We start from the raw sequence: 16,735 nt of genomic DNA, 5'->3' as shown, positions 1-16,735 counted from the left end.
GGGGGGGGGTGGGGGGGGGGGGGGGTGGGGGGGGGGGGGGGTGGGGGGGGGGGGGGGTGGGGGGGGGGGGGGGTGGGGGGGGGGGGGGGTGGGGGGGGGGGGGGGTGGGGGGGGGGGGGGGTGGGGGGGGGGGGGGGTGGGGGGGGGGGGGGGTGGGGGGGGGGGGGGGTGGGGGGGGGGGGGGGTGGGGGGGGGGGGGGGTGGGGGGGGGGGGGGGTGGGGGGGGGGGGGGGTGGGGGGGGGGGGGGGTGGGGGGGGGGGGGGGTGGGGGGGGGGGGGGGTGGGGGGGGGGGGGGGTGGGGGGGGGGGGGGGTGGGGGGGGGGGGGGGTGGGGGGGGGGGGGGGTGGGGGGGGGGGGGGGTGGGGGGGGGGGGGGGTGGGGGGGGGGGGGGGTGGGGGGGGGGGGGGGTGGGGGGGGGGGGGGGTGGGGGGGGGGGGGGGTGGGGGGGGGGGGGGGTGGGGGGGGGGGGGGGTGGGGGGGGGGGGGGGTGGGGGGGGGGGGGGGTGGGGGGGGGGGGGGGTGGGGGGGGGGGGGGGTGGGGGGGGGGGGGGGTGGGGGGGGGGGGGGGTGGGGGGGGGGGGGGGTGGGGGGGGGGGGGGGTGGGGGGGGGGGGGGGTGGGGGGGGGGGGGGGTGGGGGGGGGGGGGGGTGGGGGGGGGGGGGGGTGGGGGGGGGGGGGGGTGGGGGGGGGGGGGGGTGGGGGGGGGGGGGGGTGGGGGGGGGGGGGGGTGGGGGGGGGGGGGGGTGGGGGGGGGGGGGGGTGGGGGGGGGGGGGGGTGGGGGGGGGGGGGGGTGGGGGGGGGGGGGGGTGGGGGGGGGGGGGGGTGGGGGGGGGGGGGGGTGGGGGGGGGGGGGGGTGGGGGGGGGGGGGGGTGGGGGGGGGGGGGGGTGGGGGGGGGGGGGGGTGGGGGGGGGGGGGGGTGGGGGGGGGGGGGGGTGGGGGGGGGGGGGGGTGGGGGGGGGGGGGGGTGGGGGGGGGGGGGGGTGGGGGGGGGGGGGGGTGGGGGGGGGGGGGGGTGGGGGGGGGGGGGGGTGGGGGGGGGGGGGGGTGGGGGGGGGGGGGGGTGGGGGGGGGGGGGGGTGGGGGGGGGGGGGGGTGGGGGGGGGGGGGGGTGGGGGGGGGGGGGGGTGGGGGGGGGGGGGGGTGGGGGGGGGGGGGGGTGGGGGGGGGGGGGGGTGGGGGGGGGGGGGGGTGGGGGGGGGGGGGGGTGGGGGGGGGGGGGGGTGGGGGGGGGGGGGGGTGGGGGGGGGGGGGGGTGGGGGGGGGGGGGGGTGGGGGGGGGGGGGGGTGGGGGGGGGGGGGGGTGGGGGGGGGGGGGGGTGGGGGGGGGGGGGGGTGGGGGGGGGGGGGGGTGGGGGGGGGGGGGGGTGGGGGGGGGGGGGGGTGGGGGGGGGGGGGGGTGGGGGGGGGGGGGGGTGGGGGGGGGGGGGGGTGGGGGGGGGGGGGGGTGGGGGGGGGGGGGGGTGGGGGGGGGGGGGGGTGGGGGGGGGGGGGGGTGGGGGGGGGGGGGGGTGGGGGGGGGGGGGGGTGGGGGGGGGGGGGGGTGGGGGGGGGGGGGGGTGGGGGGGGGGGGGGGTGGGGGGGGGGGGGGGTGGGGGGGGGGGGGGGTGGGGGGGGGGGGGGGTGGGGGGGGGGGGGGGTGGGGGGGGGGGGGGGTGGGGGGGGGGGGGGGTGGGGGGGGGGGGGGGTGGGGGGGGGGGGGGGTGGGGGGGGGGGGGGGTGGGGGGGGGGGGGGGTGGGGGGGGGGGGGGGTGGGGGGGGGGGGGGGTGGGGGGGGGGGGGGGTGGGGGGGGGGGGGGGTGGGGGGGGGGGGGGGTGGGGGGGGGGGGGGGTGGGGGGGGGGGGGGGTGGGGGGGGGGGGGGGTGGGGGGGGGGGGGGGTGGGGGGGGGGGGGGGTGGGGGGGGGGGGGGGTGGGGGGGGGGGGGGGTGGGGGGGGGGGGGGGTGGGGGGGGGGGGGGGTGGGGGGGGGGGGGGGTGGGGGGGGGGGGGGGTGGGGGGGGGGGGGGGTGGGGGGGGGGGGGGGTGGGGGGGGGGGGGGGTGGGGGGGGGGGGGGGTGGGGGGGGGGGGGGGTGGGGGGGGGGGGGGGTGGGGGGGGGGGGGGGTGGGGGGGGGGGGGGGTGGGGGGGGGGGGGGGTGGGGGGGGGGGGGGGTGGGGGGGGGGGGGGGTGGGGGGGGGGGGGGGTGGGGGGGGGGGGGGGTGGGGGGGGGGGGGGGTGGGGGGGGGGGGGGGTGGGGGGGGGGGGGGGTGGGGGGGGGGGGGGGTGGGGGGGGGGGGGGGTGGGGGGGGGGGGGGGTGGGGGGGGGGGGGGGTGGGGGGGGGGGGGGGTGGGGGGGGGGGGGGGTGGGGGGGGGGGGGGGTGGGGGGGGGGGGGGGTGGGGGGGGGGGGGGGTGGGGGGGGGGGGGGGTGGGGGGGGGGGGGGGTGGGGGGGGGGGGGGGTGGGGGGGGGGGGGGGTGGGGGGGGGGGGGGGTGGGGGGGGGGGGGGGTGGGGGGGGGGGGGGGTGGGGGGGGGGGGGGGTGGGGGGGGGGGGGGGTGGGGGGGGGGGGGGGTGGGGGGGGGGGGGGGTGGGGGGGGGGGGGGGTGGGGGGGGGGGGGGGTGGGGGGGGGGGGGGGTGGGGGGGGGGGGGGGTGGGGGGGGGGGGGGGTGGGGGGGGGGGGGGGTGGGGGGGGGGGGGGGTGGGGGGGGGGGGGGGTGGGGGGGGGGGGGGGTGGGGGGGGGGGGGGGTGGGGGGGGGGGGGGGTGGGGGGGGGGGGGGGTGGGGGGGGGGGGGGGTGGGGGGGGGGGGGGGTGGGGGGGGGGGGGGGTGGGGGGGGGGGGGGGTGGGGGGGGGGGGGGGTGGGGGGGGGGGGGGGTGGGGGGGGGGGGGGGTGGGGGGGGGGGGGGGTGGGGGGGGGGGGGGGTGGGGGGGGGGGGGGGTGGGGGGGGGGGGGGGTGGGGGGGGGGGGGGGTGGGGGGGGGGGGGGGTGGGGGGGGGGGGGGGTGGGGGGGGGGGGGGGTGGGGGGGGGGGGGGGTGGGGGGGGGGGGGGGTGGGGGGGGGGGGGGGTGGGGGGGGGGGGGGGTGGGGGGGGGGGGGGGTGGGGGGGGGGGGGGGTGGGGGGGGGGGGGGGTGGGGGGGGGGGGGGGTGGGGGGGGGGGGGGGTGGGGGGGGGGGGGGGTGGGGGGGGGGGGGGGTGGGGGGGGGGGGGGGTGGGGGGGGGGGGGGGTGGGGGGGGGGGGGGGTGGGGGGGGGGGGGGGTGGGGGGGGGGGGGGGTGGGGGGGGGGGGGGGTGGGGGGGGGGGGGGGTGGGGGGGGGGGGGGGTGGGGGGGGGGGGGGGTGGGGGGGGGGGGGGGTGGGGGGGGGGGGGGGTGGGGGGGGGGGGGGGTGGGGGGGGGGGGGGGTGGGGGGGGGGGGGGGTGGGGGGGGGGGGGGGTGGGGGGGGGGGGGGGTGGGGGGGGGGGGGGGTGGGGGGGGGGGGGGGTGGGGGGGGGGGGGGGTGGGGGGGGGGGGGGGTGGGGGGGGGGGGGGGTGGGGGGGGGGGGGGGTGGGGGGGGGGGGGGGTGGGGGGGGGGGGGGGTGGGGGGGGGGGGGGGTGGGGGGGGGGGGGGGTGGGGGGGGGGGGGGGTGGGGGGGGGGGGGGGTGGGGGGGGGGGGGGGTGGGGGGGGGGGGGGGTGGGGGGGGGGGGGGGTGGGGGGGGGGGGGGGTGGGGGGGGGGGGGGGTGGGGGGGGGGGGGGGTGGGGGGGGGGGGGGGTGGGGGGGGGGGGGGGTGGGGGGGGGGGGGGGTGGGGGGGGGGGGGGGTGGGGGGGGGGGGGGGTGGGGGGGGGGGGGGGTGGGGGGGGGGGGGGGTGGGGGGGGGGGGGGGTGGGGGGGGGGGGGGGTGGGGGGGGGGGGGGGTGGGGGGGGGGGGGGGTGGGGGGGGGGGGGGGTGGGGGGGGGGGGGGGTGGGGGGGGGGGGGGGTGGGGGGGGGGGGGGGTGGGGGGGGGGGGGGGTGGGGGGGGGGGGGGGTGGGGGGGGGGGGGGGTGGGGGGGGGGGGGGGTGGGGGGGGGGGGGGGTGGGGGGGGGGGGGGGTGGGGGGGGGGGGGGGTGGGGGGGGGGGGGGGTGGGGGGGGGGGGGGGTGGGGGGGGGGGGGGGTGGGGGGGGGGGGGGGTGGGGGGGGGGGGGGGTGGGGGGGGGGGGGGGTGGGGGGGGGGGGGGGTGGGGGGGGGGGGGGGTGGGGGGGGGGGGGGGTGGGGGGGGGGGGGGGTGGGGGGGGGGGGGGGTGGGGGGGGGGGGGGGTGGGGGGGGGGGGGGGTGGGGGGGGGGGGGGGTGGGGGGGGGGGGGGGTGGGGGGGGGGGGGGGTGGGGGGGGGGGGGGGTGGGGGGGGGGGGGGGTGGGGGGGGGGGGGGGTGGGGGGGGGGGGGGGTGGGGGGGGGGGGGGGTGGGGGGGGGGGGGGGTGGGGGGGGGGGGGGGTGGGGGGGGGGGGGGGTGGGGGGGGGGGGGGGTGGGGGGGGGGGGGGGTGGGGGGGGGGGGGGGTGGGGGGGGGGGGGGGTGGGGGGGGGGGGGGGTGGGGGGGGGGGGGGGTGGGGGGGGGGGGGGGTGGGGGGGGGGGGGGGTGGGGGGGGGGGGGGGTGGGGGGGGGGGGGGGTGGGGGGGGGGGGGGGTGGGGGGGGGGGGGGGTGGGGGGGGGGGGGGGTGGGGGGGGGGGGGGGTGGGGGGGGGGGGGGGTGGGGGGGGGGGGGGGTGGGGGGGGGGGGGGGTGGGGGGGGGGGGGGGTGGGGGGGGGGGGGGGTGGGGGGGGGGGGGGGTGGGGGGGGGGGGGGGTGGGGGGGGGGGGGGGTGGGGGGGGGGGGGGGTGGGGGGGGGGGGGGGTGGGGGGGGGGGGGGGTGGGGGGGGGGGGGGGTGGGGGGGGGGGGGGGTGGGGGGGGGGGGGGGTGGGGGGGGGGGGGGGTGGGGGGGGGGGGGGGTGGGGGGGGGGGGGGGTGGGGGGGGGGGGGGGTGGGGGGGGGGGGGGGTGGGGGGGGGGGGGGGTGGGGGGGGGGGGGGGTGGGGGGGGGGGGGGGTGGGGGGGGGGGGGGGTGGGGGGGGGGGGGGGTGGGGGGGGGGGGGGGTGGGGGGGGGGGGGGGTGGGGGGGGGGGGGGGTGGGGGGGGGGGGGGGTGGGGGGGGGGGGGGGTGGGGGGGGGGGGGGGTGGGGGGGGGGGGGGGTGGGGGGGGGGGGGGGTGGGGGGGGGGGGGGGTGGGGGGGGGGGGGGGTGGGGGGGGGGGGGGGTGGGGGGGGGGGGGGGTGGGGGGGGGGGGGGGTGGGGGGGGGGGGGGGTGGGGGGGGGGGGGGGTGGGGGGGGGGGGGGGTGGGGGGGGGGGGGGGTGGGGGGGGGGGGGGGTGGGGGGGGGGGGGGGTGGGGGGGGGGGGGGGTGGGGGGGGGGGGGGGTGGGGGGGGGGGGGGGTGGGGGGGGGGGGGGGTGGGGGGGGGGGGGGGTGGGGGGGGGGGGGGGTGGGGGGGGGGGGGGGTGGGGGGGGGGGGGGGTGGGGGGGGGGGGGGGTGGGGGGGGGGGGGGGTGGGGGGGGGGGGGGGTGGGGGGGGGGGGGGGTGGGGGGGGGGGGGGGTGGGGGGGGGGGGGGGTGGGGGGGGGGGGGGGTGGGGGGGGGGGGGGGTGGGGGGGGGGGGGGGTGGGGGGGGGGGGGGGTGGGGGGGGGGGGGGGTGGGGGGGGGGGGGGGTGGGGGGGGGGGGGGGTGGGGGGGGGGGGGGGTGGGGGGGGGGGGGGGTGGGGGGGGGGGGGGGTGGGGGGGGGGGGGGGTGGGGGGGGGGGGGGGTGGGGGGGGGGGGGGGTGGGGGGGGGGGGGGGTGGGGGGGGGGGGGGGTGGGGGGGGGGGGGGGTGGGGGGGGGGGGGGGTGGGGGGGGGGGGGGGTGGGGGGGGGGGGGGGTGGGGGGGGGGGGGGGTGGGGGGGGGGGGGGGTGGGGGGGGGGGGGGGTGGGGGGGGGGGGGGGTGGGGGGGGGGGGGGGTGGGGGGGGGGGGGGGTGGGGGGGGGGGGGGGTGGGGGGGGGGGGGGGTGGGGGGGGGGGGGGGTGGGGGGGGGGGGGGGTGGGGGGGGGGGGGGGTGGGGGGGGGGGGGGGTGGGGGGGGGGGGGGGTGGGGGGGGGGGGGGGTGGGGGGGGGGGGGGGTGGGGGGGGGGGGGGGTGGGGGGGGGGGGGGGTGGGGGGGGGGGGGGGTGGGGGGGGGGGGGGGTGGGGGGGGGGGGGGGTGGGGGGGGGGGGGGGTGGGGGGGGGGGGGGGTGGGGGGGGGGGGGGGTGGGGGGGGGGGGGGGTGGGGGGGGGGGGGGGTGGGGGGGGGGGGGGGTGGGGGGGGGGGGGGGTGGGGGGGGGGGGGGGTGGGGGGGGGGGGGGGTGGGGGGGGGGGGGGGTGGGGGGGGGGGGGGGTGGGGGGGGGGGGGGGTGGGGGGGGGGGGGGGTGGGGGGGGGGGGGGGTGGGGGGGGGGGGGGGTGGGGGGGGGGGGGGGTGGGGGGGGGGGGGGGTGGGGGGGGGGGGGGGTGGGGGGGGGGGGGGGTGGGGGGGGGGGGGGGTGGGGGGGGGGGGGGGTGGGGGGGGGGGGGGGTGGGGGGGGGGGGGGGTGGGGGGGGGGGGGGGTGGGGGGGGGGGGGGGTGGGGGGGGGGGGGGGTGGGGGGGGGGGGGGGTGGGGGGGGGGGGGGGTGGGGGGGGGGGGGGGTGGGGGGGGGGGGGGGTGGGGGGGGGGGGGGGTGGGGGGGGGGGGGGGTGGGGGGGGGGGGGGGTGGGGGGGGGGGGGGGTGGGGGGGGGGGGGGGTGGGGGGGGGGGGGGGTGGGGGGGGGGGGGGGTGGGGGGGGGGGGGGGTGGGGGGGGGGGGGGGTGGGGGGGGGGGGGGGTGGGGGGGGGGGGGGGTGGGGGGGGGGGGGGGTGGGGGGGGGGGGGGGTGGGGGGGGGGGGGGGTGGGGGGGGGGGGGGGTGGGGGGGGGGGGGGGTGGGGGGGGGGGGGGGTGGGGGGGGGGGGGGGTGGGGGGGGGGGGGGGTGGGGGGGGGGGGGGGTGGGGGGGGGGGGGGGTGGGGGGGGGGGGGGGTGGGGGGGGGGGGGGGTGGGGGGGGGGGGGGGTGGGGGGGGGGGGGGGTGGGGGGGGGGGGGGGTGGGGGGGGGGGGGGGTGGGGGGGGGGGGGGGTGGGGGGGGGGGGGGGTGGGGGGGGGGGGGGGTGGGGGGGGGGGGGGGTGGGGGGGGGGGGGGGTGGGGGGGGGGGGGGGTGGGGGGGGGGGGGGGTGGGGGGGGGGGGGGGTGGGGGGGGGGGGGGGTGGGGGGGGGGGGGGGTGGGGGGGGGGGGGGGTGGGGGGGGGGGGGGGTGGGGGGGGGGGGGGGTGGGGGGGGGGGGGGGTGGGGGGGGGGGGGGGTGGGGGGGGGGGGGGGTGGGGGGGGGGGGGGGTGGGGGGGGGGGGGGGTGGGGGGGGGGGGGGGTGGGGGGGGGGGGGGGTGGGGGGGGGGGGGGGTGGGGGGGGGGGGGGGTGGGGGGGGGGGGGGGTGGGGGGGGGGGGGGGTGGGGGGGGGGGGGGGTGGGGGGGGGGGGGGGTGGGGGGGGGGGGGGGTGGGGGGGGGGGGGGGTGGGGGGGGGGGGGGGTGGGGGGGGGGGGGGGTGGGGGGGGGGGGGGGTGGGGGGGGGGGGGGGTGGGGGGGGGGGGGGGTGGGGGGGGGGGGGGGTGGGGGGGGGGGGGGGTGGGGGGGGGGGGGGGTGGGGGGGGGGGGGGGTGGGGGGGGGGGGGGGTGGGGGGGGGGGGGGGTGGGGGGGGGGGGGGGTGGGGGGGGGGGGGGGTGGGGGGGGGGGGGGGTGGGGGGGGGGGGGGGTGGGGGGGGGGGGGGGTGGGGGGGGGGGGGGGTGGGGGGGGGGGGGGGTGGGGGGGGGGGGGGGTGGGGGGGGGCTACACCCAGAGGAGTGCTTTGGCAACTGGCTTTTTGGCCAATATGTTTCTAAAGCAAAAACATATATAAATAATATTCTGGGGGTATCAGGGGCCATAACAAAGCACTGAGGCCAGAGGCAGGGCTTGGGGAGGCATGGCCATGCCCCCAGGGGGCGTGGGGGCGTGGCCACCCCATAAAAATCGATACCTATGTCACTGTTCCTTCATCAGATGTCTGATGTGTGTTTATACCTGAGTGTAGAGACTGATCTGTTTGATCAAGGGTGGCAACAGGTCTGGAGAACAATGTCCTGTCCTTCTAGTGGCTTAATGCATGAAATTGAGCAAGGAGTTGAAGATTTCCATAGAGGTAAAGAACTTCGCCTATTATTTTCTGCAGATCAAGCAATATTAAAGCGACAGCCAGAGGGACCAGTTTAAAAGATGGCAACTTTGATCCATGTGGACAGTAGAATCAAACAAGACTACATGGATACACATCATACATAAAAATAATCTTATTCAGAAACAAGTCAGAAAACATTTCAGTCTCCCATCCCACATTGCTGATCACCTTAAAGTCATAAGTATATAACAAAATAACTTTAAAAGAAGACTATATAAAACATCAAGGAGTTGACTGTGTTCATCTAGGGGCCATGCTGGTAGGGACTGATGGGAATTGTAGTTCCTGAACATCTGGAGAGCCGCAGGTTCCCTACCCCTGATCTAGAGACAAATGTAAATTAAGACACATATTTTCTCACTCTGTCCAGGTGGCAAATTAGCTTAGTCTCTAGGAAGATTTTGTTATCAATGGAAAGTTTTTTGTGCTTATCTTATATACATTGGAGTTTTCACAGAAATGTCCAGGCTGGATTTGTGTATATGTAGCTTGTACTTGTGTGTGCCTGTATACCCATTGATAACACACTTCATCTAACTGATAGAACATTCTCTAGACCACAGAAATGTCTGTCATAATACATGTGTTAGTGTGGAAGATGTTGTTTTGAGTTGTTCTGTAAAAGACTTAACACAGTTACCCTTCTGCAGGTCCAGAATATACATGTGAAAATTCTCCATTGTAGGTACTGATTGTATCTGATTATAGAATCTGTGTTATATACATATCCTTTTATATTATTTAAATAATGGGACTAATGATATATTTTTAATTACAAACAGTTTTATATACTGTGCATCACTTTTACCACAAAGGGAACATGATACCCAATATCCAAGAAAGTGATTTGTTTGCATAGAAGGGTCACAACCTAGAAATCTGTAAGCAAATTTCAGATTTATTGTAGTGTACATGGTACTCCCCCTTGGGGAAGTGACCAACACTCCAACTCCCCCATCACTCTTCTTCTGATCAGTTCAGGGAGGGGCATTCATGGCACTCCTATGGCACTTCTAAGTATGTATGTGATTAACAGCCCAATTCAAAGCTGTCAGTGTGCAGGGATGGCACTGCTCTGGCACCACCCCGCACTGTGGGAAAGCTCAAAAGGTTTTTTTAAAAAAACACAAACCTTTAAATCCCCTGTAAAGGAAAGTGGAAATACACCATGGAAACCATGGCGTATATCTGAGGCCAGGCCCACTGGTGCAAGGGCACTAAACAGGCAGGGGAAGCCAACTTAGGTCAGCTCCACCTCCAGGAATGCCCCAGCCATGCCAACGCAGTTGTTGTGGGGCACTGCAGCAGCCAAGCCCTGGCGTGTTTGCCCCTTCGCAAAGGTAAGTGCCCTGGGAAGGGGAAATCTGCCTGCATATGGCAGCGCCACCTCCAGAGGGGAATTCTGCCCCCCCCCCCCCATGGGCTGCCTAGCTGCAATCCTAAACACACTGGGAATAAGTCCAATTTAAGTCATTGAAACTAAGAAAATGTAGATTGGGGACAGGCTGCATGTCAATGACCTTTTTGAGTTTTATAGTTATTGCGTCTTTTGTTCATTTTTCAAAAAATTAATGCTTTTCATTATTAATTTTACCATTATAGGTGTTTATATATGCAAAGCAGTACAAACAGATAACAGTTTTAAAGTGGAAACAATGACTCCACTTCAAAAGCGTGAGGTCGAGAAAAGTACAGTTTTAAAAGAGGTATGGCAGATCTGATTAAAGTTCTATTTTCAGCTCTAAATCTAATGTAATATTGTTTTTTCTTCTTGCAACACTGACACTTTCAATAGTTCTCAGATCTTCTGGAGCCCTTTAGATAATTCAAAGTGACATCTTTTCTTATTGCTAGTGGCAACATGACATTTATTGATAATTAAGGATATTTAATTGTAATAAATTAAACATTTTATTACATTAAAGACATGCCATTAAAAAGTTGCTACAAAAATAAAAGCTGGATAGAACAAGGGCCCAATTGTTCCCAGAGTGAGCTCAACACTCTGGCAGTACCACTTAGATCATAGCAGCTTTGACACAGGCCACCCAATCCAATTGTTAAAACCCAAGGTGAGTTTTGCCATTGCCTGCCTCTGTGTCACACCACTGGTGTTCCTTACAGGTCTCCCATCCAAATACTTGCCAAAGACACATAGCTGTCATTCTCTAAGGGTACGGTTAGGTAAATTGTAAACCAATTTCTCCATCTCAACTCTGGTTGGTAATGTGACTTCTTTTGCTGCTTCTGGTTGATAGTATACGTCATATGTCCTGACAGTTTGGTGCTGCTATCTTTAGAAGCAGACTATTGTCCTCATCTCCTGTAGTATTATTCTCTATGGCACTGGAACTGTATTGTTCATCTGGAGGATCAAGAGTCCATAAAGAATACCGTCCCTGTAGCACAAGGACATAGGTAAGGGTGGGGTTTCTCGGGTTCAACCCCCCCATTACATGTCTGAAGCTCCGCCCCCCACTTGTGGTTTTTTTGATATTTTAAAGCATTTTTTTTGGCCTGCAGGTTTGCACTTTTCTGCCTAGCAGCACCAACATTTCAGGGATTTTTTTGGGTATTTCAGGTTTGTTTCAGGGGGTCCAAAGTTATGGACTCCCAAAGGGGGTGCCCCCATCCCACATTTTTTCCAATGGGAGCTAATAGGAGATGGGGGCTACACCTTTGAGGGTCCATAACTTCGGACCCCCTGAACCAAACTTCACCAAACCTGGGTGGTATCATTAGGAGAGTCTCCTAAAGATACCCTGAAAGTTTGGTGCTGCTGTCTTAACAATTGCACCACTGACAGCAGGCACCCCCCAAGTTTCCCCAGATTCTCCTTTTAAATCCATCCCCTTCGGCATGGATTTAAAGGGGGAATCTGAGGTCCCCAGTTTAAACATTGAAAGTGATGCTGTTTCAGGGTAGGGGATAATCCTCCCCAAAACAACATCACTTTCAATGTTGTTTTAACTGGGGACCCCACATTCTTTCTTTAAGGTGGATTTAAAAAGAGAATTTGGGCTCTCTAGTTTAAACATCATTGAAAGTGATGCTGTTTAGGGGTTGATTCCAGCATCACAGCGACCGCCCATGGGGTAGGGGTGTGCGCAAAACTCAGATTTTGCACCGGGCTCCATTTCCCCTAGTTATGCCTCTGCCCAAAGGGGAGGGCAGAAGGGGCTGCCAGCTGCCAGTACAGCTGGTGGGGGAGGGCGGGGCAGGGGAGTCTACCCTCCCCGGCCTCGGAGAGCTGCTTTTATAAGCACTGAGGCCGGGGCGGGGCTTGGGGAGGCGTGGACATGCCGCCAGAGGTGGGTGGGGGCATGGCCCTGCCCCCGAACCCCCCCATAAAAAATCTATACCTACATCCCTGCTGTAGCTATCTTTTAAACATTCATGGATAAACTGTGTTTTATTCGTACTCTACAATCCAATCCTTCATTTTTACAAGGTTTTGATACTACAGTAATATCTTTCATAACACATAAAGTGATATCTTTAAACTCTTCCCTAAATTACAGCAGCAAGATGAATTGCCATTCTTAAAACCAATATTAATCTTGGGGTGATTCAAATGGTTTCCCTTAATTTATGGAGTATTTGAGAATGCCTGCTTGAAAGGGTTGATATCAAAGTGAGGCTATTAATATGGCATATACTTTTATCATTCACTATGTCACTGCTCACTGATTTTCAAAAATGTATTGTGGTATATTTTCTCTTTTTATGTGTTTTAGGAGAAGACAACACAAGATTCAAAAGAAAAGCTATGTGGTATGCATGAACAGAACGAACTAAAATCAGAAGTTCATCAAATTGAAAAATTGCCAAAACAAGAAGTTTCAAATATAACATTCGAAGGTATTTAAAGAGTATTTCAGGCATTGTTTGACTTTATACACATAAACAAATATCATGATATACTATACTCTTGAACATTTTAGTAATGCTGGCCAATCATATGATAGCAATTCAATGGCCTATTGGTAAAAGGTTTACCAATATCCTTGGGGAATGACTTGTATACAAGGTTTTTCTTGGGACTGATGTGCAAAACAGTTGTAAAAGTGGGTGTATGTTGAATCATATAATCCTCCTTTCTGGCCTAGGCTAAGCCTCTCAGAGGTGATTTTTTAAAAAACTCTCTGTATGAAGAAATGCATGAAATCAAATCTACTACCATTTTTTTCTCAGATAGCTAGAATGGAAGGCTCTCTTTTTCTGGCCAGTGATGCAGGTATTGAAGCAAGGGAATTTCTCCTACGGTCTGTCTCTTCTAGTGTAACAAAAGGGTTAAAAGGGTCCTCAGTCCCATAGTAATGGTGGCAGCTTTTCCTTGAATACAGTGGGCAGCTATTTTGAGAGGGCTGTGCATCTGGATAAAGATGAACGAAAAATAAAACCCTAAAAGTTGTTTTGGTTTGGGGAGGGTGCATTTTCAGGGGGGAAATAGAGAACAGTAATTTAATGGAGCCAGAAAACAGATTCCCCCTAAAATTTTCCAGCATTTTTCAGGCTGCTTTGGTTCTGCCACCATTGAAAAAATGGTGCTCACTTACCTGCAGAATACTGCCTCCAAAGTCCACATGGGCTTGGAGGTGGCAGAGCTGAACGCTGTCCTCAGCCTGATTCAGCATTCATGTCAGTGTTGCCTCCAGTGGTGGAGGTGCAGAGTGAATGATGGGCTCAGCCTGACTGGCCCAGCATTCAGCTCTGCAATTTGAAATTTTTTGGGAACAGACTTTAAAAAACCAACAATTTTTCAAAAAAGGCTGAAAAAACAGCTGGGGAAAACCCCCATGCAGTTATGGGAGTTTGGCTTTTGGGGGGAAATTTTCTGCATCTTTTAAACCCAAAAATGATGTATACTGCTAATGCTACCTCTGTGTTTAAGAGAATTCTTCGCTGCTAAATATATATGTGCCTTCAGTTCATATTGTTTATTTGAACTTTTCATTGTCTGATTTCTTCATCTGCATTTTTTAAAAAAACTATTCAAGCAATATTTTCTTCTAGAACAATTAAGAGAAGAAATATGTCCAGAGGAAGAAAAACATTTCAAATGTGAATACATAGAAAGACAAAAGACAAGGGTTGCCATGCAAGTGTTAAAAGTTGACAGTTTCAAAGATGAACTTGATAAATTAATGAGAGAAAGATCATTTCATCGTACTCAGGATGTCCTGAAAAATAAAAATAATCTGGAAGCTGTAGCGGAAAAGCAAAACAATGATGAACACGAGGAAGGTGAGAAGGCAGCAAAAGTAACAGACCATGATAAGCTGGCAGCCCAAAGACATAAAACGTCATCTAAATTTAAAAAACAGTATGTGTTTTCAGAAGTCATTGAAAATTTGCACCAGGGACTCCCATCATCAGGTCCCATATCCAATATAAGCACTATCGGCAATTGTAGACAGGTGAATAGGCACCAGAGTGAAATAAAGAGTGTAAATTCAGTTAGTACCTATGAACCCTCATTTGGTAATGCCACCAAAACAAGGCAGGATACTTCTTCAACACATAATGAAGGCCAAATCCCTAATATGTCAATGGAAAAGAAGAAGACTCTCATGGAAGAACTCTTTGGTCCAAGCTGCATCTTAAAAGACAGTCATCAAAGCTTGAACGAGCTGAGCAAACAAAAAACCCCTCTGCAAAGTGAAAGAATGTATAAAATCTCTTCTTATCTCGATGAAGGATTGCACTGTGGCGATTCCAAACAAACCCACATAAAGGTTTTCCATGCACCTGCCACTTTGGAAGACCTTAGATAATTCCTATATTTCTAGTGACTTGGATGTTTTCTCTTTGAAATATACTCAGTATTGTGTTGAAAAGCACTGTATGACCTTTTGAAGCCTTTCTTCAATCTAATATTCCTTCTATGGTAAACTAATCTGATTTGTTCTTCTGAAGAGGCAGAAAATTGCAAGGACACATCCATGAAAGGTGGTACCAATTTATACTTCACTAAACATGTGTCAGCATTAAAAATGAAGTCATTATTCTATGACTTCTACCAGAAAAGCGGTAGGAAAAAAACAGAAAAGGATCTGGTGGTGATAAAGTCAGGGAAGTCTTATTTGCAGTTATAATCATACACTGTATAGTTTATTTTGCCCATTTATAGCACTTTTAAGGTGTTTACCTGGATAAGGTATGAAAATCCTTCCTAAGACTTGATTAATATTGCTCTAATTCAGCTGTCCTGATTACAGAGAAAACTAGGATTTTTCAAGAACAGTATGGACATAGAGCAAAAAACACTTCAGAAGTTTGATTCTTCATTCCATATAGCTACAACTTAATGCTAAAATTCTTGATCCAGATCATCGACCTGTCGACTAAAAGGCAGTAAACCAATTCTACTTTACCACCTCGCAAATTCAGCAGTATTTTAGGCAGACATCAAACGTCATCTAGCCACCAATACAGGGTGTTGTGTTGATTACAGCAATTTCCACAGCTAGAATTGTAACTGTGCACATTGTTTTCTACAGCTGTGTTTGAATGTATTAATATATATGAGGTACAAACCAGACTTCAACCATTTTTGATAATCTAAGCATTAATAAATATTATGTTACTCACAAGTTTGCTATCTTTATTTTTCACTTTAGAACAATGCAAAAGATTGAACTGTCACGAAGCATGTGTAACAGCAAGATTGAAACCATGAGCAAAATTTTGTTATGCAATATGTTCTCCACAAACAAGGGCCGAATCTCATTAACATTTTATACATAGAACACAACAGATAAGCAGGGAACAGTGATATCCATGGCATTCTTTCAAGAGCAGATACTAGCCCTGGTACCAATGGAAGAGGATTCACAACTGATGGTGCTGTAATGAGAGAACCTCTTGGCCAGCAACTACAGTTGACAGGAAAGATTGAACCATCACCTTCCTACCCTAAGAACTCACACTGGACAGATGGCACAAACCTTATCATTTTCATCTGTGCGTGGGTATTTTAATTAACAAAAAGCTTAGCCAGATACTTCTCTCCCCTCCCTCCCCTCCAATCCCTTCCATAGCACATAAAGCTTAGACATCATAAATGTTCAGGTAAGTAACCATTTCGGTCTGCAGTACAAGAGCAAGATTAGAGTCCAGCAGAACTTTAAAGACTAACAAGATTTCTATGATATTAACTTCAATAGTCTAAGCCTCCTTTGTCAGATACATCACAGATACTGATGATTGTAACATTTTAATCCAGAATGTCAAAATATCACTGATCTAAACATGTGCTCTACCAGGATTCTTAGATCTCTGCCAGAATGGGTCAGACAGCCCAGCTACGTGTCTTTTCAATGCAGCAGCCAGTCTTGTAACACAAGTCTATGGTCCAGTAGTCCAGCTGCTGTATAGAGCCCATAATTAGTTTGCTAAACATAAAAATGTCACCCAAGTTTAGTGATTTAAACTCAGACTAATTTAAAAAACACTCATTGTAAAAACATTGCAATTTACTGCTGATACATGTTAGCTTCTGGCTAGTTCCATAAAATTTCTTTGTATTTAGTGAGGCACAGTTATTTGATACATAGGATAAGGAAACTTAATGAAACTAGAACATACAGTCGCTTAGGATCAAGAGAAGAAAGAAGGAAAGGCCATCTTGTCATGTAAGACATGTTGTCCATAGTTCAATTCCTTTTGATATTCAAGACTCTAAAACAGTGGTTCTCAACCTTCCTCATGCCGCAACCCTTTAATAGTTCCTCATGTTGTGGTGACCCCCAACCCTAACATTTAGAACACTGATGCAGAGAGTCTTAGGCGACCCCTGGGAAAGGGTTGTTCGACCCCAAAGGGGTCCCGACCCCCAGGTTGAGAACCACTGCTCTAAAAGAAGTACTGGGGCACAAGTAACAAGGGTCTTATTTCACCACAAAAAAAGGCTATGCTGGAGAACAAGTGGTTACAGAAAAAAGCCTTGTGGGACAGCAGCAGTAATAAGAAAAGGGAACTGAGTAAGATTGTGTGAAAAAGCTAGCTAGGGATCCAACTCACTAAGCCAATATGCAGCAGAAAAAAGTAGGAGAATATCTTTGCACTAGACAATAACAACCAGCCTGCATATACTGGAAGTTAAAAGGAAGAGTACCATATATACTCAATGTCGAGTTTTTCAGCACATTTTTGTGCAGAAAAAGCCCCCCTCGACTTATACATGAGTCAGGTGTATTTTAAAAAATATTCTAGGGTTTTTATTTTATCGCCCGCCAGGGGGCTCAGTTTTTAGGCTAGCTGCACCAAAAATTCAGGGTATCATCAGGTGACACTCCTGATGATACCATCCAAGTTTGGTTCAGGGGGTCCAAAGTTATGGACCCCCAAAGTGGGTGCCCCATCCCCCATTGTTTCCAATGGGAACTAATAGATGGGGCTACATTTTGAGGGTTCATAACTTTGGACCCCTTGAACCAAACTTCACTAACCCT

At 65.5% G+C, this 16,735-nt stretch overlaps 1 protein-coding gene across 1 annotated transcript in view; it reads left to right on the top strand.

Annotated features, from left to right (window-relative positions):
* LCA5L (lebercilin LCA5 like) overlaps positions 1–14,869 on the top strand; it is a 30,890-nt gene extending 16,021 nt beyond the window's left edge. Inside the window, exons 4-7 of the mRNA XM_048494075.1 lie at positions 8,930–8,960; positions 9,817–9,985; positions 12,017–12,140; positions 13,296–14,869. Coding sequence (XP_048350032.1) covers positions 8,930–8,960; positions 9,817–9,985; positions 12,017–12,140; positions 13,296–14,056 — 1,085 coding nt within the window. The 3' untranslated portion in view covers positions 14,057–14,869. The remainder of the gene's footprint in view (positions 1–8,929; positions 8,961–9,816; positions 9,986–12,016; positions 12,141–13,295) is intronic.
* The last annotated feature ends 1,866 nt before the right edge of the window (positions 14,870–16,735 follow it).

Source organism: Sphaerodactylus townsendi, linkage group LG04 (genome assembly GCF_021028975.2).
Source record: "Sphaerodactylus townsendi isolate TG3544 linkage group LG04, MPM_Stown_v2.3, whole genome shotgun sequence".
In the NCBI taxonomy this organism is placed as follows: Eukaryota; Metazoa; Chordata; class Lepidosauria; order Squamata; family Sphaerodactylidae; genus Sphaerodactylus; species Sphaerodactylus townsendi.
Note: the sequence above shows the minus strand (reverse complement) of the source record. Positions and strands in the feature narration are given on the sequence as shown.